At 40.7% G+C, this 27,218-nt stretch overlaps 1 protein-coding gene across 41 annotated transcripts in view; it reads left to right on the top strand.

Annotated features, from left to right (window-relative positions):
* The first annotated feature begins 566 nt into the window (after positions 1 to 566).
* The window catches only part of PKNOX1 (PBX/knotted 1 homeobox 1), a 68,911-nt gene continuing 42,259 nt past the window's right edge, over positions 567 to 27,218 (top strand). For 4 of the 41 annotated variants that reach the window (XM_043506797.1, XM_038387566.2, XM_043506770.1 and 1 more), the window contains exons 1-4: positions 12,099 to 12,351; positions 14,151 to 14,211; positions 16,298 to 16,387; positions 24,575 to 24,674. In XM_043506797.1, coding sequence (XP_043362732.1) covers positions 24,624 to 24,674 — 51 coding nt within the window. In that variant the 5' untranslated portion in view covers positions 12,099 to 12,351; positions 14,151 to 14,211; positions 16,298 to 16,387; positions 24,575 to 24,623. The other 37 variants (XM_043506795.1, XM_043506724.1, XM_043506860.1 and 34 more) reach the window with 35 other exon arrangements.

Below are 27,218 nucleotides of genomic sequence, written 5' to 3'. Positions count from 1 at the left end.
CCTTGCGCGGCGGGTGGGGTGGGGTGGGGTGGGGGAGAAGGGCAGGAGAGCGACTGGGACACGGGGTGGCAAAGCCACACCAAGGAGGCCTGGGGGCACCGCACCTGCCAGGGGCTGGAGGGAGGGGCGCCCTGGCAGCAGGGGCATTTGAGAGCCTGGGGGGCAGCAAAGCAGGGGCCTCTCGCGCCAGCTCAGGGCAGAACCATCAGGGGCAGCTGTAGCAGGCCCCGCTGCAAATGCCTGAGGCTCCCCCTCCCCCGCCTCTCCCCGCTTCACTTGGTATCTCCGCCCCACCCCCGCACTACCCTGGGGAGTTGGTTTCACCTCCTTCCCACCCCGACCATACAGAAGAGGCGGGGAAGGGGGAGTGACAGAGACGGCGCTCGCCCCGCCCCCTCATGAGTATTCATTACGAACGCGTGGGGGCACGTCGGCGTGAGGAGGAGCCGTGCTGCTCACCTCGCCCACTGGCTCCAGCGAGTTTCGTGGTGGGCGTGTCTTGCGCCGGCGCTCGCCCCGCCCCCTTGGTGAATATTGATGAGGCGTGATGCGCAGCGTGCTGTCGTTAAGTGTGGCGCGGGCGGCGATTGGCCGGGTGCGTGTGTGCGTGGTGACGCGTGTCGCGGCGGTGCGGGTCCCGATTGCTGCAGCCGCTTGTCAGTGTGACGAAGATTGGCACCCAGGTAAGCGCTGTCACTCAAACCCGCTCCCAGCCAGCCATCCATCACGGCGCGCCCGTCGCCGGCGGCTGGCCGGCCGGGCCCAGACACACAAGCAGACCGGGGATGGCGGGGGGAGCGAGAGCCCGCCACACGGCACAGCGGGGAGGGGGGCACCCGCGCTATACCCAACCCGGGGGGGAGGATAGGGGCGGCGGCGGGTAGGCGCGGGGAAGGGAGGGGGGAGCGAGGAAATTTCTGGAACAGCCGCCGACTAACCGTTGCCTTTGTGGGAGCGCGAGGGAGGCGGCGCGCGCGCGCGCCCGCCGAAGGGGAGGGAGGCGGCGCGAGGGAAGGGGGACGGGTAACAGCTGTTTGTGCCGCGAGGGCGGTGGCGGCGCGAGGGGGGGGGATATTTAAAGGGCCTTTGCGAAGATTCCGATAGAGCGGGGGTCGGGCTGCTGCCGGGCGGGGGGGGGGGGGCATTGCTTTGTTCCCCCCCCCCCCGGCGCAGGGTGGGAGGTGGCTGTGGCCTCGCCTGGCCCGCGGCAGTCCCCGGGTGAGGGGGAAGAGCCGCTGCCCGCCTCTCTGCTAGCCGAGCTCCCCCGGGCCGGCGCGCCTCCGCGCGGTGTTCAACTCCCCGCCACATCTCCGCCGGGGCCGGGCCGTGGGCCGCCGGCCTGCCGCTCCGGTTGTTGTTGGGTGCTGGGAGTTTGAGTTCTAGCCCCGCAGGTCATCTAGTCTGAGCCCCTCTGTGGCCCACGCTGCCTCCTCCCTGTAGAGGCTAGAAAAACTGCCAAGGGTCCCTGCCCCAAGGAGCTTACAGTGTAAACACTTGAGCCTGACACCAATAGACCTGGCCTGCGGGAGTGGGTTGTTAGGCCCCCACATAAACCACAAAGATACCAACTCAACCAAGTTCACAGCCCTCCTCACATCCCATCTTGAAGTCCACTTTTGCCTTGACACCCACAAGAGCTCAGCCGGTTAATGATGGTGATCTTGACTAGTGCTGGGGCATGAGGTCTTTTGAAATGATTCAGAAGTTACAAGTTGTGCTCATAGCTAGGCTAGGCAGTGGCTGGTCTTATTAGCTCTACTCTAAACTGACCTGCTATGTTATATTTGTTTCAGTTTATATTATAAGCAATTTGAGACATGGACAATGACTTCCTACATGTTTGCACAGCACCTAGAACAACTTGGCCCCAAAACTTGACTGGGGCCTTTGGGCACTATTGTAGCACGTATACTTAGATAAAATGGGGTACCAATATTATTACTATCCTGAAATATTCCCTCAATTAGCCACACATCTTGAGTCTCTGGAAATGTGCGTCCCATGTACCAGTAGATATCACCCAGAGCTCACCAGTTAAAACTTCACTGGTTAACGTATATACTGTGTGTTTCTCTGCCTGTCTTGATTGATTGATTGATTGATTTTTAAGATTATTTTTCATCTGTAGAGTGGTGTCCCAGCAGCTAACATTTCCAACACTCTTGGAGATACAATAGCTGTTTTTGGCTTTGTATGCATCTTTCAATTAATGTCCTCTTTTTGTCCCAGTCATTTACAGAAATGTAACTGATGTGTGGTTTCAGTGGGGAAAGTGAGGTTCCAGGTTTATTTTGATAACTTTATGAATTGGGAATGTTGTGCTACAGAATAAACTAATTTTCCCAAATAGAGCAATCCAGGCAAAATTTATTTTTTAATTTTTTTCCTCGACCCTACTTGACTATGATGTCTGTTCCTTTAAATATCTTACTGGCGTAAAGAGTATGAAACACATTTTGGCATAGTTTGTAGACTTCTTTGGAGAATTTGGGAATCACGGGGTTTTTTTGTTTTTTGAAGATCAATTTACTTTATTGTAAAAGGTTCATCTAATTTACAATGTCCAATTTAAAACTTGATTTAAAAAAAAAATTTCTTGTTACACTGATCACTGGTTATTGCTGCTTGCTTATTCTCAAATCCATGATCTTGCTTTCATTTCCAATGTTTGGTCTGTACTCAGTTTTTGTACTGGTATACCTAATTCGGTTAGGGGTTTTTTTGTTTTGTTTTTTTAAGCTTGAAGGAGTTAGACCCCTAGTTATACAGGATTGGAAATAAACAATACCTATATGAGAATATTGATATAAAGCACCTTTGTACTGGCATAACTGGGTCCACACAGGGGTGTTGTACCTCTTTAACTATACATGAATAGTCAAAGTGATACAGTGTGCGTGTGTGTGTGTGTGTGTGTGTGTGTGTGTAGACAAGCCCTAAAATGTATTTCAAGAATGTTAATTGTGTATACAGGATACTTTAATCTCTCAGATTATATTGCAGGCCAGAAAACTAATGACTGCTGGAGCATCAGAAATTTCCTGATCCAAACCCGCAATCTCCAGGGTAGCAGATAATAAAAATATATTGTGGACACATTTTCTTAATACATCTGCCAAAAGTTGCAGATAATTTGTATATTTATAAACTAGTAAGTACAAAAAGTTATAATGAACTGTCTTAAATTATTGAAAATGAGACCAATAACAAATCACATTTATTTGGTGAAATAGTACAGTACGTCTTTTGAGTTTAACCTCTTTGTTTTTACTATACCTAAATTAGTGCTGCTTTATTTTTTTTTTTACAAATGATGATAATTTCAATGCTCAGTTTGGGTTCCAAACATATCTTCAGTTTAGTCTGTCACCATGAATATTTTCAATTTTAGATATCCCCTGCCCTTGATTTATAATAAAGGGCACAAATGTCAACGTCAAAATGTAAACTTTATGGCAAATTCTTAATTTAAGCCTTAATTTAGTAAATTACTTAAGCACTTATTTAAGCATGTGAATAGTTTCATTTACTTCACTGGCAGTGTGGTGTAGAGGATTTAGCACTAGGGTGGAACTCAGGAGATCTGCAGTTGAGTGACGTTAGGCAAGCCACTTTGCCTGTTTCTCCGTTTGTAAAGTGGGGTTAATTATACCTGCTTTCTTTCATCTGTGAGATATCTATCTATCTATTTATTACTCACTTGCTTTAAGTACTCTGCTGAACTAGAACAGTATTTAGTTACCATTTTCTGTATGCTTTATGGAAGTTTAAGAGCTCTGTGTGGTGTGTTACAATGGAAATTGTGATATACATTTGGAAAGTCCAGTTTAGCATACAAGTTGTTGGCTTACATTCATTTTCTTTATAGTAAAAGGCTTAATTTTTAGGTTTTTGTTGTTTGTATTATTTTCCAAGTCAAATATAGTTGTAGAGGCCTGGGTACTCCTTTGAGGCATTCTGTGTTTAAAAATACCATATTTTTAAAACAAGGTCCAATCTTGCATTCCCTATACTCCCACTTAAATCAGTAAGAGTTTGGGGTATGCTAGAAATACATATTCAATCTCAGATTTTTCAGATTCTTACAAACTGGGTGTCTTTTGCTAGTTTTAGTTGCTGTGTTTTTTCTCTTTGTTTTTTTTCCAAACTACTGTGCAAGAACCAATGTTTATGTATTGTTTTATCCACACTGCAAATGCAATGCTATAATAAAGTCACAAAGGGTCTAATAGCTGATGTATAAGTAAACTGGAAATGGTTTAAAAGGCATTACCATACATAACCATTTGATTTATATTGAATGGCATATACTAACAACCAAGTATCAATGACCCACAGTACCACTGCATTCATGGAATTGTTTGTTGTAATGGTTCTCTTTGGCACTCAGGACATTAACAGATGTGGATCAAAAATGTGTGAGATTTGTATTTAGTAGTCTGGGGCTGAAGAGGCACTTCTGCAAAAGTGTGACATGCACCTGAGTTTACAAAATTGTTTTACACCAGCAGGGTAAAGACATTAATGTGTTTTATTGTAGTAAGTGAAACAATTAGAGCTATTTTAGTGTAGTTTTAAGATTCCAGATAGATTATTAATTTCTTGCAGTAGCTGGTGTCTTTTTACCTCACTTGTTTATGGGGTGCATATGGTTAAAAAGAATAACTTTGTCAAGGGATTATCTTACTCCATTTTTACCATTTTACCATAATCTGTATCGTGTGAAATGTACAACTCACTGCTTTTCTAAGTGTTGTAAGGTTCTCAGAACAGTAAATTAAAGACAGAGCTGTAGATTTAACTCTTCGCTTTGGTTGCACCCAGACAAGTATTACAAAACACTTCATCAAAAGCCATCATATCCTTTCCCATGATTGCTGAATACTAAAATATTTTCATCCATAATCAAATTTTTCCTTTTACTCAGTTCATTTGCTAGTGTCATTGTTTCTGATGTCACACTTCACTATCATGGAAGTGATTCTCATGTCATAAGCATGGAACATTGGTAGCCCAGAACGAAAGTGAAAGTGGGGGGTAGAAAATACAAGGCAACCATTATCTGACAGTGTCAAATATTAGCTAAGTAAGCCTCAAAACAATCCTGTGAGGTAAGTAAATAGTAATAGCCTCTGTATTCCCATTCTACAGAGGAAGAAATTGAGTTATGTCTATACTAAAGACCTTACAGCAGCACAACTGTACCAGTGCAGCTGTGTCAGTGTAAGATCTCCCATGTAGCTGCTCTATGCTGACAGGAGAGAGCTCTCCTGTTGGTATAATTAAATCATCCCCAACAAGTGGCAGTAGTTATGTCAGCAGGAGGGCATCTCCTGCCGACATAGTGCTGTGCACACTGGTGCTTCTGTCGGGGTAACTTACATTGGCCGAGTTATGTGTTTTTTTTTTTTTTTTTTCCCCACATCCCTGACTGACAAAAGTGCTAATGTAGACATAACCTGAGTTAAGTGGTATGTCCAAGGTCGCCCTGTGTTAGAACTGGAAATAAAACCTAGATCTTCTGCTTTGCATACATGTGTTCTTCCTCCTTGCATGTACAGAACAAGTTTGTGAACCACTGTTTGGTTTAATATGATAAATGTGTGAGCTAGGATAGAGTAGTTGTTGGTTATTCTAAATGTTCATTTCAGTTCCAAGTGGCAAAGTACAATCAAAAATTTAATTTAAATAACCCTGGACTTTGATGGGTACTGTATGGGAGGAAGGGAGGGAAGGGTTTTCAAGTTGAGAGTTTAGCTAGGTCTCAGAGTGTTTCTGGTGACAGTCTTTCTTGTTCTGTTATAATCTGTGTGTCATTTCTGTGTTATAATAGAAAGAGTGTGTCAACTTAGTATTAGTACATAATTTAAAGCAATGCTACTCAGATCTCAGTGGTTCAGGAGCCAAATTAGTGATCAACATTACTCAAAAGAGCCACAGTAGCATGAATTTGTTGTTTCATTTTCTATACATACATATATAATTATTCTCACAGCAAAATGACTATCAACTACAATTATTTAATAACAACATAGTAAAAGCATTCTGATTGGTTAATAATTAAACCATACTGTTTTAATATCATGTGCTTCAAAGAACCTCAGGAGACGTATTAAGAAGCCACTTTTGACTCCCGAGCTTTAATCTCAGTATCACTGATTTAAAGAGTGTATTTTCTAAACAATTTATAAAAAAAACCAACTCTTAAAATTCAATGGTGTGCATCAGCAATAATAAGCCATGTTTAAATTAATGTATTATTTGTACTGCTGTATTGAAGAACAAAAAAACCCTTGCTATTCCTCATTTGTCTCTTACTGGTGAAGCTTTTAGTAAATACTCCGCCAATAACTCAGCAAAATACTTTATCAAAAATATATAATAGTTGGGTCTACATTCCAGGCTTTGTAAAGCAGATCTTTACAACTGCAGATAGAATTGCCAGTTTAAGTAATAGTTATATACTGCCCTTAGAGTGGCATTTTCTGGCTCTGTCTGGTGGAACTCCCCTTCTTCTGCAGTTCCTATTGCTGATAATAAAAGGGATATGGTGATTTACTTCTAGTGGAATAAAATAAAAATGAATTACACTGCCAGCAGATTAAACCTGTGTTTGTGGGCTTTTGGGATTATTTCTCTGCCCTTTTTGAGGATATAGTGTGTTTTGGGGGTAGTCACAGTGGGCTTGACCCTCTCCATGTACTTACTTTAGAGTTAAAAACAATGGACTAAAGAGTAAGGAAAATAGTAATACGGGCTTAGTTTTCTCTCAAATATATGTCCTATATAAGAAACACGGGGGATTCTAAAACGAGTTGGAACTTAAGTACATAATATTTGTGTGTATAGACTATAGAGGGGTGTGTGTGTGTGTGTGTGTGTGTGTGTGTGTGTGTGTGTGTGTGTGTGTGTGTGTGTGTGTGTGTGTGTGTGTATGTATGCACTTCTCATGCTGTACCTGTTTAGCTAAAGAACTTACGTTTCCAGGACAGTCAGTTCATAACCACTAAATTCATTTATATATACTAAGTGATGAAGGTAGCAATGCCTATAGTAAGGTTGCCTGACGCTCTCCATTATAAAATCCTGTTTTCAGTTGCTTCTAACTTTGGCAAACGTAAACTGTTTGGGCTGTCTTAAACTGAATTATTTTGGAAAGTTTCAGCTAAAACAGTTCAACCATTTCTGAGAATAAGATTAAGGAAAAATACATTTTGCCAATTAAAAAATCTTACATCCTTTGTTTTGAGGGACCTGGATGCAGAGACTTGAAATTTGATAGGGTGATTGCATTTGGGCCAGGATTATATTTTTTTTTGCTGCCCCTGTGAAAACTTGCCTAAATTTATTTGAGTTATAAGCCTCTGAAAAAAGTTTACATGTGATTAGCAGTTTGTTAGAGTTTGGCAGCTAAATTCCATGAAGATTCCATCTGCACTGAGCATGCAGCATACCAGGGCTGTATGGGCTGAGCAGGACCTTCCCTGTAATTGCTTCTCCCAGTTACCAATGCTACTGTGGTGCCAGGCACAGGAACAGAGCATCTCTCCTGTCAGTGCTGCTCCTACTGGTGTTCAGACTGCAAGAAGAGCAAGGAGGAAGCAGCCTGAGTGAAATGCAGAAGGGTAAAGAGCAGAAGGGTTGGTAATGAGACTAAGAACCTGGTGGGGAGGGGAACAGGAGCAGGAGTCAGGAGAGGGCAACGGGCAAGATTTAATAGGACAAAAAAGATGGGAAAGGGAATGGGAGGATAGGAACTAATGGGGGCGGAGGGAAAAGAGCAAAGGGAATAAGGGAGAGGGAGAGGACTTGGGTGTGGGGGGCAGCAGGGGTGGGGATGGGCCAAGAGCTATGCACGGTGGATGGGAGCAGGAGAGGATAGGGAGAGGCTAGGGGGAACAAGAGCAGAAGATTCTCTAACCATTACAGCACAATGGAATTAAACCCATTATTTTTGACTTAACATTCCTTTGCTAGATACCAAATAGTTGTGAAAGCCACTGACAAAATTAGTCTCATGTCCCTCTAGCAGCAGGTCCACATAGAACATCGTCTTCTATTACTACTGGTTACTCCATTATCTTATGAGGCAGAGGACTGTGCTGTGGATATAACCATCCCAAATCTGCTGGACTCCTGACTTACTTAGTGCACACAAGGACTGTGCTCTCGAGAAGAATCCAGGTTTTGTAGTGAATGAGGCTATGGTCTTTAGGACCCTTACTTCATTTGTTGCAGAAGTTGGAAGGTAGGCTGTGAAAAGGCAGGGGACTGAAGGACAAAGAAAGGATGGTCTTGTGGTTAGGACAATTGAATGCTTCACTAGAGAATTGGATTCTATCCCTGCCTCTAATGTAGTTCCTCTGTGTTCTGGGCAAGTCACTAAACGCAACGTTTTCACAGTTTGCTACTTACTGGGTGTGCCTTGTTTTCTGGGTGCCCAACAAGAGACATCTTGGGGCAAATTTGCAGAAGTGTGAAGAGCTCATGATTACAAGTGATGTCAATGGTAGCTCCAGTCTGAGCATGTTCATTGCTATAAAATACTAAGTACTTTGAAAAACCACGCCTTGAGCGTCTCAAGTTGGGCACCCAAAATTAGTAGACACTTCTGACATTTTTGTCATTGGTCTCTGTCCATTAGTTCATGATGTCTAAAATGAGGATAATATCTAATCTCACAGGGATATTGTGAAGATAAATTCATTAATGTTTGTAAAGAACTAAGGTGTTACATTGAGAGCACCACAGAAAAAGCCTTAAGAAATTAATAATTCTTTATTCTGTGCTGGCTTTGGATGAAGTGCAGTAAAAAGTGTATGGGCCACACTGAATTATGAGGCTAAAATAAAATACTGAATAACTATCTATTCAGAAAGCATTGCCTATGTTAGTCCTATATGAACATAATTTGGCTAATTGGAAGCCAAGCAAAGCTGCTAAAGCCAGTGGGAACAGAGGACTGTGATGAGCATCCCATGGTTCGCTAGCAGGAGGTCACAAGCTTTCTAAGGTTCATGATGTAAGGAAGCTGGCATGAGCAGGTGAGGGAATCTTCATTTACCAGAAAACCCTAAATGGGTCCTGGAGACTAGTGAGGAAAGGCCGAGATCCCCTTCATGGGGCCATGAGAGCAAAAGGAGGGATAAGGAGATTTCCCCCTCTTACTCCACTTCTTCTGAACTTCAGGTCTCCTTCCAATCCACTTTATTCCTCACCACTATTCCTGCAGAATTTAGGAGGACAGCCCAAGTCCTATGTACAATAGGAAGCTGAGAGGAAGGGAACTGTTGTGTCCTGTAGGAGAGGATCCCTGATTCTGAATACCCTTGTAGAATTACAGGACTTCCCACTCCCATCTGGTGAAGAGGACACTGGTTATTTTGAGATTTTGTAGCCAGCAGCCCCAGGTAGCATTCACTCGAGACTTCCAGGATACCTTCCAATCTTTGGAAACCCTTCGGTTCATAGGAAAAAGGGGCCTTCCTCTAGCTAGCCTAAGGTTTCTTTTTAAAAACCCAGAACCTTTAAGGTGAAATGGAGATTGCAGGCATATATATTTGGGTTAAGTGAATGTTACCTCAAGAATGCTAATGTAAAAACAAAAAAAGGAAATGCAGAGTTAGGTTGTGCTTAAATGAGGCATCCTAACTTGTTTAATTTTGCCTTCGTAGTGATACATTTAGAAAATTAAAAACTTGTACTTCCTTATCCATCCATAGTAAAGTTTCATTTTAACGGTGACCATAAAAACAGGTTCATTTAATCATACAATGGTTGTGCCACTTCACAACATTGTTAGTCATAAGTAGCACATATAAAATAATTTTACAAATTCCTGGTTTGACAAACTGTATATTGAAGGCAGTGTTTACTCACTCATCATTAAGGACCTAATCCTGTCAAATGCTGAGGGCACATAACACTTCCTGTGAAACGCATAGTACTTTATAGGCTCAATCTCTATGATGGCATGTGACATCCACTTTTCCAAGTGTCACTAGACACAAAATGATCCATATGCAGATTTAGCATCCCCAGATTATTACTTATATTATTATTATTATATTATATTATATTATTACATGAAAAAAGCAAAGATTAATGTAGTAACAAAGTAACAGTAGAGATGTCTCTATGAAACAAAAAACCAGTGTTATGTAATGCATATCTTTAACACGCCACATGCAAAGAAATGATGATGGTAAGCTTTTGTCTCCTCATGAGCAAAGTTTGGGTGCCTTGCTTGAGAAATCCAAGCTTAACTCTATATTTCTTGGATTTCCAACTTAACATTCTTGAAAGGTAAGATGCACTCAGACCTTAACTTTGCCTTACACTTTTTCATGTCTGTGTGGGGTAGTGGCTTGATTAGATCACAAAGCAGTCGAGAAAAGTTGTATAAAATCAAGTATTCCTCTTACTGTAATGGAAAATCATATCAGTGACTTTCTTAAGGCTTGTCTGCATGGGAAAATTGACTAGCTATAGTGGAATAACTTTTCAGCTATAACAGAACAATTACTCTGCTATAGCTATGGTGTTATAACTCCCCTGTGTGGGCATGCTATTCTGGAATAAAAGTGACGCTCTGGAATAGAATGGCCATGCTGCAAAGTCACTCCAGCATAGTGGGATCGTTATTCTGCTCTAGATATGCTAGTCAATTTCCCTGTGTAGACGAGCTCTTTTTACAAGCTGATGCTCTGGGAATCTGATAGACACATGAATATCCTCCAAACAAACAAAGATTACAATATTATTGGCTATCCTATAAATAACAAACACAGAACAACTGTAGTATATGCTCAGTAGTGTTTAGGTAAGTCAGAGACGAATAATCACTTCAACTGCAGTGGAATGAGTGAGTCCCTGCGACACAGTACACTCTTGTATACTATGTTGCTGTATTATTGCATTAGTAAATTCATTGATTTAAACAATATCTTTAAGGTATGCACAGGTCTTTGTGTTTTTAATAGCTGAAGTAGGCATTGAGGGAATGAGTGTGCAATATAAATGCTTCAGTTAAGATGCTAGGGTATTATTTTGTGTGCTTTCTTTTATAGAATTGGGCCCTTGGGCTCAGGCTACCTTGTTTTTGCTTTTTAGCAAAACCTCAATGGAGCTTTGTCTTTTTCATGTGACAAAAGCAAATTGACTTTGATTTTGACTTCCTAACCTATAGGGATATGGAGTATTTTACATTTGCCAAGTTACTGTACACTCTCTCTCTCTGACCGTATCAAGCTAAAATAGTCTCCATTTTGGCTTCAATTGGTTCCATGGCCATTGTAATCATCTAGTCTGACCTCCTGTATAGCATGCGCCTTACAACTTCCCCAAAATGTCTTAGAGCAGGAGTTCTCAACCTTTTTCTTTCTGAGTCTCCCCCCAACTTGCTGTAAAAACTCCACGGCCAACCAGTGCCACAACAACTATTTTTCTGCATATATAAAAAACGGGGCCAGCATTAGCAGGTAGCAAGCAGGCCAGTTGCCCAGAGCCCCATGTCACAGGGCTCCCTCAAAGCTAAATTGCTCAGGCTTCGGCTTGAGCTGTGGGTGGCGAGGTTCAGGGCCCCAGGCTTCAGCCCCGCACAATGGGGCTTCGGCTTTCTACCCTGGCCCCAGAGAGTCTAACACTGACCCTGCTTGGCGGACCCCCTGAAATCTGTTCATGGCCCCCCAGCGGGCCTCAGACCCCTGACTGAGAACTGCTGTCTTAGAGCACAGCTATTAGAAAAAATCCAGTCTTGTTTTAAAAATTGCCAGTGATAAAGAATCCACCATGACCCTTGTAAATTGTTCCAATGGTAAATTACTGTCACTGTTTTTTAAAAAAAAATTGTCTCATTTCCGGTCTGAATTTGTCTAGCTTCAACTTCTGGCCATTGGATTGTGTTATACTTTTCCCAACTAGATTTAAGAACCCATTATCACATATTTGTTCCCCTTGTAGGTACTTACGGACTAATCAAGTCACCCCTTAACCTTCTCTTTTGTTAAGCTAAATAGATTGAGCTCCTTGAGTCTATCACTATACCAGATATTTTCTAATCCTTTAACAATTCTCATGGCTCTCTGAACCCTTTCCAGTTTATCAACATCCTTTTTGAATTGTGGACACCAGAACTGGATACAGTATTCCAGCAGCAGTCTCACCAGTGCCATATATGAGGTAAAATAACCTCTCTACTTCTGCTCAAGATTCCCCTGTTCATGCAGTTGAGGATCGCATTAATCTTTTTGGCCACAGTATCTCATTGGAAGCTCATGTTATGGTGATTATCCACCAGGATCCCCAGTTCTTTTTCAGAGTTGCCGCTTCCCAGGATAGAATCCCCCTCCTGTAAGTATGGCCTACATTCTTTGTTCCTAGTTGTATACATTTCTTTTTAGCTGTATTAAAATGCACGCTGTTTGCTTGCACCCAGTTTACCAAGCGATCTAGATCACTCTGCATCAGTGACCTGTCCTCTTCATTATTTATCACTCCTCTAATTTTTGTGTCATCTGCAAACTTTATCGGTGGGGATTTTGTTTTCTTCCAGATCACTGATAAAAGTGTTAAATAGCATAGGGCCAAAAACCAATCCCTGCAGGACCCCATGAGAAACGCACCTGCTTGATGATGATTTTCCCATTTAAAGTTGCATTTTTGTGACCTATCAGGTAGCCAGCTTTTAATCCATTTAATATGTGCCACGTTAATTTTATGTCATTCTAGTTTCTTAATCAAAATGTCCTATAGTACCAAGAAAAATGCATTACAGAATTCTAAGTACATGACTCCAACACACATTTATCAACCAAATTTATAGTATCATCAAAAGAAGGTACCAAGTTAGTTTGACAGCATCTATTTTCCATAAATCCATGTTAATTTGCATTGATTACCCTTCTTTAATTCTTTATTAATCAAGACCCATATCAGCTGCTCCATTATATTGCCCTGGATCAGTGTCAGGCTGAGAGGTCTATAATTACATGGGTAATCCTGTTTACTCTTTTAAAATATTGGAACAACATTAGCTTTCTTCCAGTATTCTGGAACATCCCCTAAGTTCCAATACTTATTGAAAATCAACATTAATGGTCCAGTGAGTTCCTCAACCAGCTCTTTTAAAACTCTTGGGTACAAGTTATGTGGGCCTGCTGATTTAAAAATGTCTAACTTCAGTAGCTGCTGTTTAACACCCTCCTGAGATACTAGTGGAATAGAAAGAACGTTATCATATGATAAACTTCCTCTTTTTTCCCCTACATACAGAACAAAATATATATTGAACACCTCTGCCTTTTCTGCATGACTACTGATAAATCTACCGTTTTCATCTAGTAATGGGTCAATACTATTGTTAGGATTCCTGTTGTTGCTAATACACTTTTAAAAAACTCCATACTGTCCTTAACTCTTCCAGTCATAGATATCTTCTTGTATCCCTTTGCTTTCTTTATCAATATTCTACCATTCCTAGCTTCTGATTTATATTAACTGCTATCAACGTCTCCTTTTTTCCATTTGTTTATATAATTTTTTTATAAGTGCCTTCACTTCCTCTCTAAACCAGGGAGATTTTTTTTTTAAACCAATATGGCATTCTTCCTCAATTGTGAGATTTTGGGGATTTAGTATGGTGTTTTTAATGATTCCCAATTATCATTTTCATTTTTCTGATTGAATTCCTCTTTCCATCAGACTTGGCTCATAAGTGTGTTAAGTTTTGTGAAATTGGCCCTTTTAAAGTGATATATATAACTGGTCTGGACTTTACATATTTAGTGTGCAAACAGAATAATCAAGTCATGATCACTTGTATTTAGCTACCATTAATTTTTAGTTTTGTGACCAGGTCCTTTTTATATATTAAGATGAGGTCTTGTATAGAGTTCCCCTATGTTGGATGCAACACTTCTTGAGTTAGGAAATTGTCATCCATACTGTTTGGAAATCCAAGGATATTTTATTGCTGCAGCATGAGACATCCAGAATATGCCACTCAAATTAAAGTCCTCCATGATCATGGAGCATTTCTCCCTATATATTATAGATAAGTGTGTAAGGAGCTGGTCATCCTGTTCCCTAGTGCGTTTTGCTGGTCTGTAGCAGACACCAACTAATACCCCATCTTGTGCTTTATCTGTTAGGACATTGATCCATAAATATTCAAGATCATTTTCTTCCAAGTTGTCAGTGATTCAGAAACAGGTAACGGCGTTTTTGACATAGCGTGCCATTCCCTCTCTCCTTTATCCTTCTTAAATAGGGTGTAACCATTGATTTTAACATTCTAATCATGTGAATCATCCCACCAGGTTTCAGTAATACCAACTAGACTGAATTTATGTCCCAAAAATGAGCAATTCCTTATGTTACCAGGGTCCTAGCATTGGTATTTAGGCAATTAAAGAATTTCTTCTCTTTATGTTCTCTGGTTCCTTTAATTTTCTTATCAGCATCTAAATCTGTGATATGAGTGCTCATACCTTCTCTCTTTTTACCCTCTTTAAATCTTCCCCTATTTGTAGGAGTACACAAGGAATAAAATTAATTTTAAAAAACCTCAGCAATATTAGACTCAAGCCCAGGCTTCACACTGTCCCAACCTATGGCGGCCCCATGATTTCCTGTGGCACTCCAGTCTCCTCTGATGTCTTCTAGAGGAAAACATAGTGGTCTGCTAAGGCCTCAAGTATCTTCATGGGGAGGACTGCACAACCACAACCTCATGTGATTCCCTCCCATCCAAACTAACACAATTTCCTCCCATAGCATCTTTTCCCATTCAGTCTTCACACTTCAGTAGCAACCTTCCACCTGGGTCTTGTCCTCCTTAAGCACCTTTCCCTGCTCATACTTGGTATCTTACATGAGGGAGGGTCAAGGGACTGTTTTTAATTCCTAGAGGAGCAGTGTTAACCCTCCACCATAGAGTAGAATACAATCCCTAGTCCACCACAATATATATAACGTACTGATAACATTCATAAAGCTAATGTAGTAATCCCCAGATATACTGCCTGCAATTGCGGTACTGAGGCCACAGATCTCCCTCCACAAAGACAACCGTGGGGAGTTGCAGAAAACAAGGGATGTCCAGCTTCTTGGGGGAGGTGGGGCTTTGGTGGATAAAGGGAGAAAGTACTATGAACCACTGTCCTCATTATAGTTTATCCCAGGAATAAAAACTGACAGTTTGAGGTACCGGTTCTACACTGAACACAACTAAAGTTCTACATCTCAAATCCAACCATTTCCAGTTCAGTTTCCAAAATTTGGATTTGGGGTTTGTCTTTTTTTCATTGTAGCTAAATTTTAGAAAAAATGCTTTATGATTAGAAATATGGAGTCTTGAATAAGTGAATACATAGTTTTATTTTAAATCACAACTGTGTATTAAAGAATGACCACTTTTTAGTTGTTGTTTCACCATTTGACCTCTGTATGGCGTTAGCATCTTGACCATTCCCCTGAGATAGTTTTATTGACCATAAACTTTGCTCTGGGTTAACTGCCATTTTTCAGTAGTGTTTTCAGGAACCATATTTTCTGAGTATATTTTCATAATTTCTGCATCAGCACTAATTAAATGCTAGTTTGAATATGTCAAACATAATTCAATATTAAGTGATAATTTAAAGAAGGCTTTTTAAACTATGTAAACCTACAATACAACCTACCAGCTCTCTGCATATGGGATGAATAATTTCCAACATTACATTCTGCATATTTTTTCATGTAGTAGGTCAGTTATTTTTTCACTAATAATTGTTGAACTTATTTTGAGAGAGTACAATTAAGAAGTATATCAAAAGAGCTGATTAATAGTTCTTGGCTCTGTGTTTGATTTGATATGGAAGAGCTTCCTTTAAGACAGTACACAGTTGTTCCGATTTGCCATCACTGGATTTATTTTGGAATTGGCCTTGTGTTGCCTAAGCAAATAGATGTTTATCCAGAGAGTAAAATACAAAGGTTCCACATACAATGGATAGAAGATCAGCAGTCACAATATTTGCTTTCTTTTGCAAGCACTAACAAAAGCAACATTGGAGGTCGTAAGATCAGGGCAAGTCCACAATAAAGACTGGGCAGTTTATTCTTTTTTTTAATACATCCTTTTTTTCCCCCAAAATAGAAATGGTAGAAAAAACATCTTACCATTACATTTTTTTTTTCTAACCCTTGTTTTTATTACTCTGTTTTCTGGGGGGGGGGGGGAAATTCGTTTCCAGCTGATAAGCTATTTGCCAACTTATTATTTCCATCTGAATTTTTCCTTGTTGATTTCTAGGTGTGTATCTGCTATCTTGTGCAGCAATGAGCCTGGAATTCAATCTGCTGGAATAAGACAATGGCCTCTACGTCCAGTTGAAATAAAGGGGTGAGAGCTTCCTTGCAGCTGGTACCATGTTAACTCCTCCTCTAACAGGCAGTGTGCAGATGGAGGCAAATTCCATTGTATTTTAATGGAAAGTGCAGTCTGTTCCTCGCTAGCCTGCCTTGGGCAGGAGAAATACCCATTTTTATTTCTTTATTTCTTTATTTATTTTTACTTTGCTATGTATGAACGCACAAACATGGACAGTTGTATAGAAAGTATTGGTACTACTACTGGTACTGCTACTAGTCGTACTGGATCAGGTCAGTGGCCCCCACATCTACAGTATCTGTCTATCTAACTGGCCAGTCCTAAATGCTTCAGAGGAAGGTGTAGTTTAATAAACAAAAAATCCTATAAGGAACAATTGTGCACTAATATTCCGTAGAAGGTACTTCATGACCCGAGGCAATTAATGGTTGGTTTATACCCTGAAGAATGAGGTTTTAGATCTCTTATAACTATCTGCCATATTTAGTCTTCCTGCAAATGACATTGTTTATATCTGTGAATATCTGTTTCTTTATTGAATCCTACAAAGCTCTCTTTTAGCCATCTCTTGCACCAATGAATCCCACAAGGTAGTTATGCCTTGAGTTAATATCACTGGGTGTCTACTTTCTTATTATGAGAGTAAATAGGAGCACATGATTGACCTGTATACCATTAAGCATTTTATATACCTGATTCAGCTCACCTGTTGATCTCCTGTCTAAACTACATAGACCTTCCTGTTCACACAAGGAAATCTTTCCATGCCTCTAATCATCATTGTTGCTGTTCTGTGAACCTTCTCTATTTCTGCTCTATCCTTTTTTTAATTGAATTATATTTTTGCTGACTAGAATTGAGTGCAGTATTACAGATGAGGATGTACAGCCAATTTATATAAAGACATTTATTTTGTTCTTTCTTATATTATCCCTTTCTTAATAAAACCTGACATATTTTGGTTGTGTTTTTTTTTTGCCACCACTGCATAATGAACAGTTATGTTTCTTTAGTTATACACAATGAAGACTCAGTCTTTCCTGAGTGGATTCAGTTAATTTAGAGCCAATCAGTGTGCATGATTAGCTCAAATTGTTCTTTTCAGTTTGCATTACCTTAGAGTTGTCTTTGGTGAATTTTTATCTGTCATTGGCTTGCTCAGTATCCTCCTCATCCACAGAAGGAGGCTATAGGGGAGGACAGCTATGATAGGATTCCTTTTAGAGATCCTCCTCAAATGTTCCATTTAGAGGTGATGATGTTGGAGCCCTTTTCAGTGGAATGAGCTACTGATCTGCTTCCAATTACCAAATATCTCTTCCTCCTCCCCTTCCACATAGGTGGGGGGAAGTGCAAACGTGGAGAGTCTCCTCTGTGTCAGAATCAGGCATGATGGGGTCATCCAGGCTGTTGTTAGGACCTTGTTAAGTTTCTCATGTTCTTCTGTAGTGTTGATTAGTTTACATAACTTATCTTCAGATTTTGCCACAATACTATTCACACTATTTTCAGGTCATTTAATAATGGTATGCAATTACATTAGTCTGAAAAAGATTCCTTTTGACAGACTCCCTGTTAACCTCTTTACACGCTGAAAATCAATGATTTATTCCTATTTTCTGTTCTCTCTCTTGACTAGTTTCTGACTAAGAACAGAACATCATCTCTCATTCGGCAACTACATAGTTTCCATAGTAGCCTTCTGTGAGGGACTTAATATGAACTTTCAAAAGGATTTTACCAAATTATGTCTTCTGATTCTCTTTTATCCATTTAATTTGACTTATTCAAATAATTATAGTAGATCAGAGAGGCACAATGTAAATTTATAGAGCTATGTTGGTTTGTCCCTCTGATATCACCCTAAGACATGAAATGTGAGTAGCCTATAACAGTAGGGAAAAATGTACATTCTTTTCCTCACTCCATTTACAAGTGAAGACATCTACATGGGTTTCCCCAAGTATAAACTATCAGATAAAACAGAAAAAGAGACACACCTGAAGATATGATGAAACACTGAGAAAGCTGCCACTTTAGAATGTGGCCCTTTAGAATCATACAAATTTTACTGAAACCTCCAATGTAACTGTTAAGATGAACACTGGTCTTCACAGGACTGCTTAGTCCTTACTATCATGTGTCTCAGTACAGTAACGAAATAATACAGGTTTGATTAGTAAATGCATTTATTCCTTCTATTCCCACCTTCCCCTCTTTATAACTTCTATACTGGAGAAATCTGTAATATTTTGCCATTCCAAAAAACAGATACTGAATCTATAGTTTTATGGAGATGGAGTAGCAGTTAATTGATACCTTCAAGCTAAATATGCTCCTCTAGTAAATATATGGGATAATGGAATTTAAATAGTAAACCCAAGACAAATGTAGCAAGAACTTTGAAATGTTCCTCATTCTTTCCATTCCATAATTAAACAGTGGAATGACACTAACTTAGAAGTCATTATTTAATAAATTTGGGTTAGAAAATGGAAACCTCCAAGTATCTAAGGATTGGAGAAAACACGTTGATCTAATTCCCAAGAAAATAAATGAAAATTTGGCTTATGAAACCCCCATTTAAATACTTTATAATTTCATTATCCTTTTTTATTTTATTTTTTATTGGACTTTCCTAAGGTGGTATTTATAAAGTAGTATAAAATGTGAACCTTTTATTAGTCCTTGTTACATTAATGGGTAGTGCTACACACAATATTTAGCACCACGTTTAAGAAATTAAATAGCAAAAATCTATATTAAAATAAAGTTTTCTTGTGCTGTAAAACTTTTACAGAACATAAATACTCCCACCATCCTGAAGAGATTAGTCTTAGTACGATCAGATAAGCACAAGATATAGGAGAGCTGGACTTATTTGAAGGGGGGCAGAGAGGGAATTTCTCAGAGGAAGCCAAGGAGGCTGTTTGGGGGTAGTTGGCAGCAGTCTAGAAGGCAGAGATCTGAGAATGGAAGAAGGAGATGAAGGAAGGAGGAAGATAAGTGGTCGGGGGAGGAGTGAAGGGGAAGAGGAAGAAAGCATAGGAAATTGAGGGGAGAAGAAGAAATGAGAGCAAAGATGTACGTGGAAGAAAGATTATGTAAACCCTTCTAGGTGATGAGAAGGAGCTTTAATTTTATACGGCAGGAGATGGGAAGGATGGAGGAATTAATAGGGTGCAGGTTTAAAACAAACAAAAGGAAGTACTACTTCACACAATTAAAGTCAACCAGTGGAACTCATTGCCAGAGGATGTTGTGAAGGCTAAAACTATAACTGGGTTCAAAAGAGAATTAGATAAGTTCATGGAGGACAGGTCCGTCAATGGCTATTAGCCAAGATGATCAGGGATGCAATCCCATGCTCTGGATCTCCTCAGCCTCTAACTGCCAGAAGCTGGGAGTGGATGACAGGGGATGGATCACTTGATATAAATATATCCTGTTCATTCCCTCTGAAGCATCTGGCATTGGCTACTATTAGAAGACAGGATACTGGGCTATATGGACCATTGGTCTGACCCAATATGATCATTCTTATGTTCTTAAGAATAAAATGTGGTAGTCAAATGGTGTGTGAGAAAACTAACATTAGTAATATATTGGAATGGTAAAAGATAAGAGGATGATCGGGTGTAGACATGTTTTGAGCAATGGTCACAATGAGAAAAGGACAGATTTGGAAATATTAAAGAGGAAGAAACAACTGGAATTACAGGGATTGGATATATGAAGAGGAGGAGAGAGAATATAGATTTTGGAAGTATTGTAAGGTTGTCAGTTAAGTCAGAGAAGAGAGAAGTTTTAGTAGAAAATCTTAAACCTGTTTTAATAGGTCTTAAATTTGAGATGGCAGTTAAACATTTAAAAAAATAGATTCTTCTTCGAGTAGTGTCCCTGTGGGTGCTTCACCTTAGGTGTGTATGCATCCCTGTACCTAGGATCTGAGATTTTTGGTAGCAGTGCCTGTTGGACTGCACATGAGCCCATTCTCTCCGGTCTCACGTTGTGAGCAGCAGCTATATAGGGCTGTGTAATCCAGTCGCCATCCGTTCCTTTGCAACTGCCCTTGTCCTGAGACGGAGTCCTTGCAGAGCCCTTTCTAGGCAAGTGCCTTTAGTGCTCTTTATAATGATAGTTGCTTCCATTTTCTTTCCCTTTTTCTCCTTATTAAAAATTTTTTTCCCCTCCTCGTTACCCTTTAGTGACATCAGATTGGTGTTTCCTAAATTCTTTCCTTCACAGGAGTTATCCCTACATGGGGGTTATGCCAGGATATTCCGGGTTCAAAAAGTGCCTCTCTTGCCGGCAGGCATCCCCATGAGCAACGGGCACTCCCAGTGCATTCGTTGCTTGGGAGAAGTGTGCTTCCCACAAAAATGCACACACAGTCTCAAGCTCAAAACTCGGGCCTGAAAAGCCTGTAAATTGAAGCTGAAACTTTTAATGATGGAGAGTTTGCTGCGGCTAGCCTCAGACTCCAGTCCTGGCATCTATCCAGAGCAACGATCACCAACAGCACTGACATCTGCCACCTCACACTTTCCACTATCCATGAAGAGAGAGGCAGCAGACTCTCACGAAGAGAGTAAGAAAAGGGCCCCAAGTTTGCTTACCAAGGAGCTATCCCAGAAAGAGTTCCCTGACAAGGTCAGTAGCCTCCATGCCGTCAGGTACTAAACACAGTATCTTTGACTCCCCTGGGACCTCCAGTACCAACACTGCCGATAAGTCCAAGGACCCCAAGAGAAGTGGACTGAACAAGACTGCACTGTCAGGCGATAGAGGCAAAGAGAAGCCCAGAGCCTCAAAGATGGCACAGAGGACACCACCTAAATACACAGTACCAAGTGCTTCAGCACTGACAAGAACTTTGCCACCACCTACCTCACAATCACCAGAGCACATAGTCATCTCAACACCATCAGCACCAACAGTATGGGCATTGATGCACACGCTTCTCATGGTACTGACACAAATACTGTCCCTGATACCGATGTTGTTGATGCCGGTACTACAGGAATTTAGATTCCCAAAAGACCTGCTCATCTCTGAGACTCGGGAATCACCCCTGCTTTGCACGGAGCTCCCAGCGGAATGCACCTGTCTCCGCACAGTGTAACCGGTACCACATTGTTCACCATCACCATCTGGGACTGCTCGCTCCTTCTCAAGTGAAGACAAAGATGTCGATGTCTGTATTCAGTGATATTACGTACCCCCCATATATCATGGACTACACAGTGTGATCTGCATACGCATACTAGATACCAGGAGATCAGGTGTGATTCCAGGCCTTGGTATGGGCACCCATGGGTGCCCCCCCAGGCTTATGCCCATGCAATGACTTTGCTGGGATTCATGGGTTGCTTTTACGCAAAAGTTTCCCAGAGGGAGAATACTCGGAGGGAAAGATCTAGACGCTCCCCATCCTCCTCGGTATCCAGATCTTAGCCTGAAGCACAATCTTTTGAGGAGCAGGAGAGAATAGAGTAGTGTCTCCATTTAGGTGGTCCCTGATGGTGAGGTGGCAGAGAGGTCGGGGTCCTGATCGCGGGGTAGGGTGGTATCTACCTGGTCTTCTCCTCTGTGAGGGTCATGCGTGCACTAGATGAGATGCCAACTGTGTCGCAAGATGACTACTGCACACGTGTGTCCCAAACGGACACTTCTACTCAATGTGTGATCAACAGCACCGGGATGCACCGACACCTGAAGTAGAGCATCCACAGGGACAGCACTCAAAGAAGAAAGCATTATATCATTTTATAGATGGAAAAACTGAGCCGTAAGGCTGTTTTAGTGACCTCCCACATCAGTCCGGTCTTGTATTTCTAGGTAACCTGTGGAAGGAGGCACTGCTCTCCAGTCCACCTAAGGTGGAGAACCTTTAGGGACCTCCCTCACCAGATGGAGGTACAAATATCAACTACCAACCAGGCTTTTGGCCACCGCTTACATCCTGTTTACCATGGTGTCAATCACTATGGACCAATGAGGTTTAAAGATCCCTTTAAAGGTGTTATAGAAGTCTAGTGTTGTAATATCTAGGTACAAAATACCTTTCTTGTTTTGATTTTTATCCCAATATTCATGTGTGTAAGTTTATGGCAATATAGCAATGTACTCTTTTTTGTCATGAGAAATCTTATGTAAGAAAGATTGTTATAATGGAAAAGTTTTATGAAGAAGATTAATTTCTGCCCTACCACCAGGGGTGCTGGAACTAGGGGTGTTGGTGGTGTAGCAGCATCCCCTGGCTTGAAGAAGTAGTAACAACCGAATACATGGTTTCTGCTTTCAGCACTCCCACTATAAAAATTTTGTTCCAGCATCTCTGCCCACCCGTATATAGAGAGATTAATGAGAATGCAATGCAGTATTAATAGTTCTTATATCTTCAGTGCTTGCTTTGGGGTTGTGTGGGGTGAGTATAAGGAGAGTTGCATTTTAAATGGAGATGGGCCAAGAATACACAAATCAGGCCTAGGCTTTCTGTTATTAAATGACAGAATCTCATGATCTGCTTCTTGTGAGGTTTTTGACTTGGAATGGTGTAACTTCTGCCAAGATCAGGTGTTCTTGTGAGGCTTCTACTGTCTTGGACTGAAATATTGTAAAAATCCTGTTCTCTTGAGATCTTTGCTGCCTCCAAACCAGAACCAGAAAATAGCCTCCTCCTAGTTTTTCATTAAAACTGTAAACAAAGGTTTAAAGGATCTAGGAATGTGAATCCAGTCCCCTTTCTTCACCAAATTAATGTCTTTCTAAACATTATGCTCGAGCTCAACCACAGGATAAAAGGTTGATTTAGGAATTTGCTGGGTGCTGTTCTATGGCCTGCATTATGCAGAAGATCAGATGATCATAATGGACCTTTATGGCCTTAAAATCAGTGAAAATTTACAGTAGTGCCTAGAGGCCCCAATCAGGATAGCAGCCCCATTAGGTGCCATATAAACACATACAAAGGCTTGTCCCAAAGAGCGAAGACTACGGTTAAGATTTTGTTATGGTTATTTTTAGTAAAAGTCACTGGCAATAAATAAAAATTCACAGGAGCCCATGATCTGTCTGTGACTTTACTAAAAGTAACCAGGAGACAGGGCTGGGGGGGAAGAGGGGAGAGGTAGAGAAGAATGACAGCTGGAGCCCCAATTGTGGGTATGGACTGACAGCACCAGCCCCACTTCCATGGGCGGGGGCACCACACCCCTGACTCCAGCTGTGGGGCAGAGGCACACAGTCCTGGCTCCAGCCCTGGCAGCAGCCACGGTGAGAAGTGCATAGCCCTGGTTCCAGCTCTAGCCAAAGCCACGGGGCAGGGGCACACAGCCCCAGCGGGGAGAGAGGAATGGACAACAACAGATGGCTCCAGCCATTTTGGTGTGGGGAGTGCGGCAGTGGCGCCTGGCCTTGGCCCTGGCCCCAGCATGTGGGGTGGTGGTTTGCGTATGGCTTTGGCTCAAACCCCAGACAAAGGGGTAGGGGATACACAGTCCCAGCCCCAGCTACAGGGCAGGGCACACAGCCCCAGCTGCAGCCAAGGGGGAAGGGGTACGTGCACAGTCACAGCTCCAGGACAGGGGCTCACAGCCCAGTCCAAAGCCATGGTCCCGGCTTCAGTCCCTGACAGCCAAAGAAGTCATGGAGTCCAGTAAAGGCATGGAATCCGTGACTACCGTGATCTCTGTGACTAAATAGTATCCTTAGCTGTGACTTCCTCTGTTCATGATACGAAAATCCTTCAACAAAATGAAAGTGGAGAATATTCTTCAAACAATCTGAAATGTTTTCTCAATGGAAAAACTCCACTTGAGACAGTTTTTAATATCTAGAAAATAGAATACATCTGGAAAATAATGAATAATTAGTCATCTTAATGGTCATATACTACAGTGATATGCAAGAGTGTGGGAAAGATTTGGCAACAGCCAAAGCACTCCTGATGACTAGATACATTACAGAAGGAAAACATGTAGGGTTCAGAGCCTTAAATTGCCATAGCTCAATTAATTTAAATGTTTTGTTTGCGAGAGTGATGGCTGCCTAAAAAATTAATATAATTGCATTATCAATTAAATAACTGAGTCACTTTGCTGTTGCGCACACAAATTTTGGTAACATTTTTTGCATTGTGTAGAATCCATTTTAAAAAAAATATTTTTGTAACTGACATCTTTTACTCTTTTCTAGAATGTGTTCTTTCTTGTGATGATTTGACATTATAAACCCTTCATTAACCATGATGGCAACACAGACATTAAGTATAGACAACTATCAAGATGGGCAACAAGTGAGAGCATTTTTTCTCCTCTATGTATTGCATTACTATTAGCAAGTGAAAAATTTACCTTTTTGTTTTAGGTTAGGCTCTATATGTGATGTGATGTTGCATCTTTGAGCTGTGGTTCCTAAAACTGCATTCAAATTAACATTAGTCTGGGGGCAAGTCATGCCATTGATCCGCACTCTGAAGACCTATTCTCCGTTATTGCTGTATGCCAGCCTGAGCAGTAGGTGCAAGTCTTCCTGCCAGTAGATGGAGATAGTGTTAACTGTCAGAAGAAAAAATGAGTTGTTGATTCCCCTACAAAGAAGCTTGGTTAGCTGAACAGTAAATTCTCTTTTATTTCCAAAGAGGCAGGTCTCTGATTGCTGTCTTCTTTTTGGAGTATCTCCTGCTTTTATTTTGGAGAGCTTTTTTTTCCATAAACCCTTTTCTTTGACAGGTTTACTTAGTTTAGAATACTTATTTGCCTTGGTAAAGAGCTGGTGGCAGGGTGGATAAAAATCAATGATTTTTTTTTTTTAAATTGGGTTTTTTTGATAAATTGCTTTTTGAGGGGAAAAAACCTATCTAAAGATATCTTTGAGCTATAATGTATCTTAATTAAAACAAACTCATCATGGAATAGGGATTATAAATTCTAATTCTATAGTATGAGCCAATATATTCATGTAATGTTTAAGAAAAGTTTTGTAAATGAGTTCCAATAGTTAATGGATTAGGGATCCAATCTTATGGGATTCCAGGGGCTTCTGTATAGATTATTTAAATTAATCTTTCTATCTACCCAATGGGATTCAGTGCTCAGTCTAGAAGATACCATCAGAGATGCTTAGTTTTGCAGTTCTCAACCTGTGAATTTGTGTCTCCACTCCAGAGATAACATGCTTGTTAACAGCAAAAATGTTTTTAAATAAATAAATAATATATAGAGGTGAGAAATAACAGACCTCAACCCTATTGTCCCTCTGCAAATTTGTGTACACAGAGTCAATCCCTTATATCTCTCTAAAAGTGCAAAGTTTCAAAAAGTTCAATGAATAGAAGATTGTTGGGGGCGGAATAGATCTGGACAAGGAGAAGAAGTCTGGAGATAAATGTGAGAAGGGAGTGACAGGCAGTAGAAACAAAAGTGAAACTGTTTGAGCAGCATATTCCAGAAGTCTTAAGGTCTTTCTGAGTGTAGCCTTCATTGATTTGAGATCTACCATACCATTCTCTCACTAGAAGGGAAAACCTATAATGGCAGAAGACTGTAAAAGAGACCCGGTTTGGGAATATTTTAATTAAGTTCCTCTACCTGTGGGTAAAACAGGCATGCTTGCAAAATGCAAACAGTGCAACAAAGAAATGCAAAGTCTGGTTGCCCGAATGAAACAACATCAGGAGAAGTGTTCCTTCTCAGGAGGAAGCTGTATTGAAGATGATGAAAAGAACTTGTCTGAATATGCAGGATCTTCAGGTTGGTAAACTTTTTTTTTATTTCATGCTACTTTCTTAAGGACTGCCTGTCTTCCTTCTGGACTCTTCTTAAATTGTCGTGTTTGAGCAAAAAATATAGTTGTTACTCTATATGGTACTATCATTTTAGATGCAGTTGTGATTAAAAAAAAAAATAACTGAAATAGACAGATCTTCTTTTTACAATTTCCCCTTTAAAGTAGTACTGAGTGTCAGTGAATGCAATGAGTAATACTAAATGAGCAGTATGGTAATAATAATTAAATAACTGCATTGACTTATTTTGTTTAGGAGAATCCATCCTCAACATACAGGATTCTGAAGACTATCCACCTTCAAGATCACCATAATTTTCCATAGTTTCAGAGTTATTTGCCAATGATAATATTTCAGTCACATCATGTATGTCACATAGCTACAGTATATCAGCTGTAGCAAAAAGGAAAAAAAAAATCTCCATCATCCAGAAACAACCATAGATAAGTTTGTGATTAAAAACCAGCAGATTACAAAAAGAGGTAATTGATGAAAAAATTGCCTGGTTTGTTTATGCAACAAACTCTCCTTTCCATATGATTGAGAACCCACACTTCATTAACGTGGTTCAGTCACTAAGACTGGGATACAGTCCACCAACAGAGCAGATGTTGCAGGCAAATTTGCATAAAGTGTATGAAAGAAAAATTGAGCAGTGTGCAAAAAGTTTAGAGGGTAAAATTGTTAACCTGAGTCTTGATGGGTGGAGCAATGTCCATAATGATCCTGTTGTATGTGCTTGTGTGACAACAGAAGAAGGGAATGTCTTCCTTACAGAAACAACTGATACATCAGGAAATGCACACACACAGCAGAATACTTACTAGAAATAGCAGTAAAAGCTATAACAAACTGTGGGAAAAAAAATTTCAAATCTCTGGTATGCAGTTTGGTCACAGAAAATGCTGCAAATGTATCCAAAATGAGAAGAAATTATTTAGAAGAGCTTGAAGAGAGTCCCGAGCTAATAACATACGGTTGCAGTGCTCATGTGATGCATCTCCTAGCCAAAGACTTCAGTGTTCCAGAAATAAAGGCTAATGTTGTTGAAAT

The sequence above is a fragment of the Dermochelys coriacea genome, chromosome 1 (genome assembly GCF_009764565.3).
Source record: "Dermochelys coriacea isolate rDerCor1 chromosome 1, rDerCor1.pri.v4, whole genome shotgun sequence".
Taxonomy (NCBI): domain Eukaryota; kingdom Metazoa; phylum Chordata; order Testudines; family Dermochelyidae; genus Dermochelys; species Dermochelys coriacea.
This window is presented reverse-complemented; position numbering and strand designations above follow the sequence as displayed.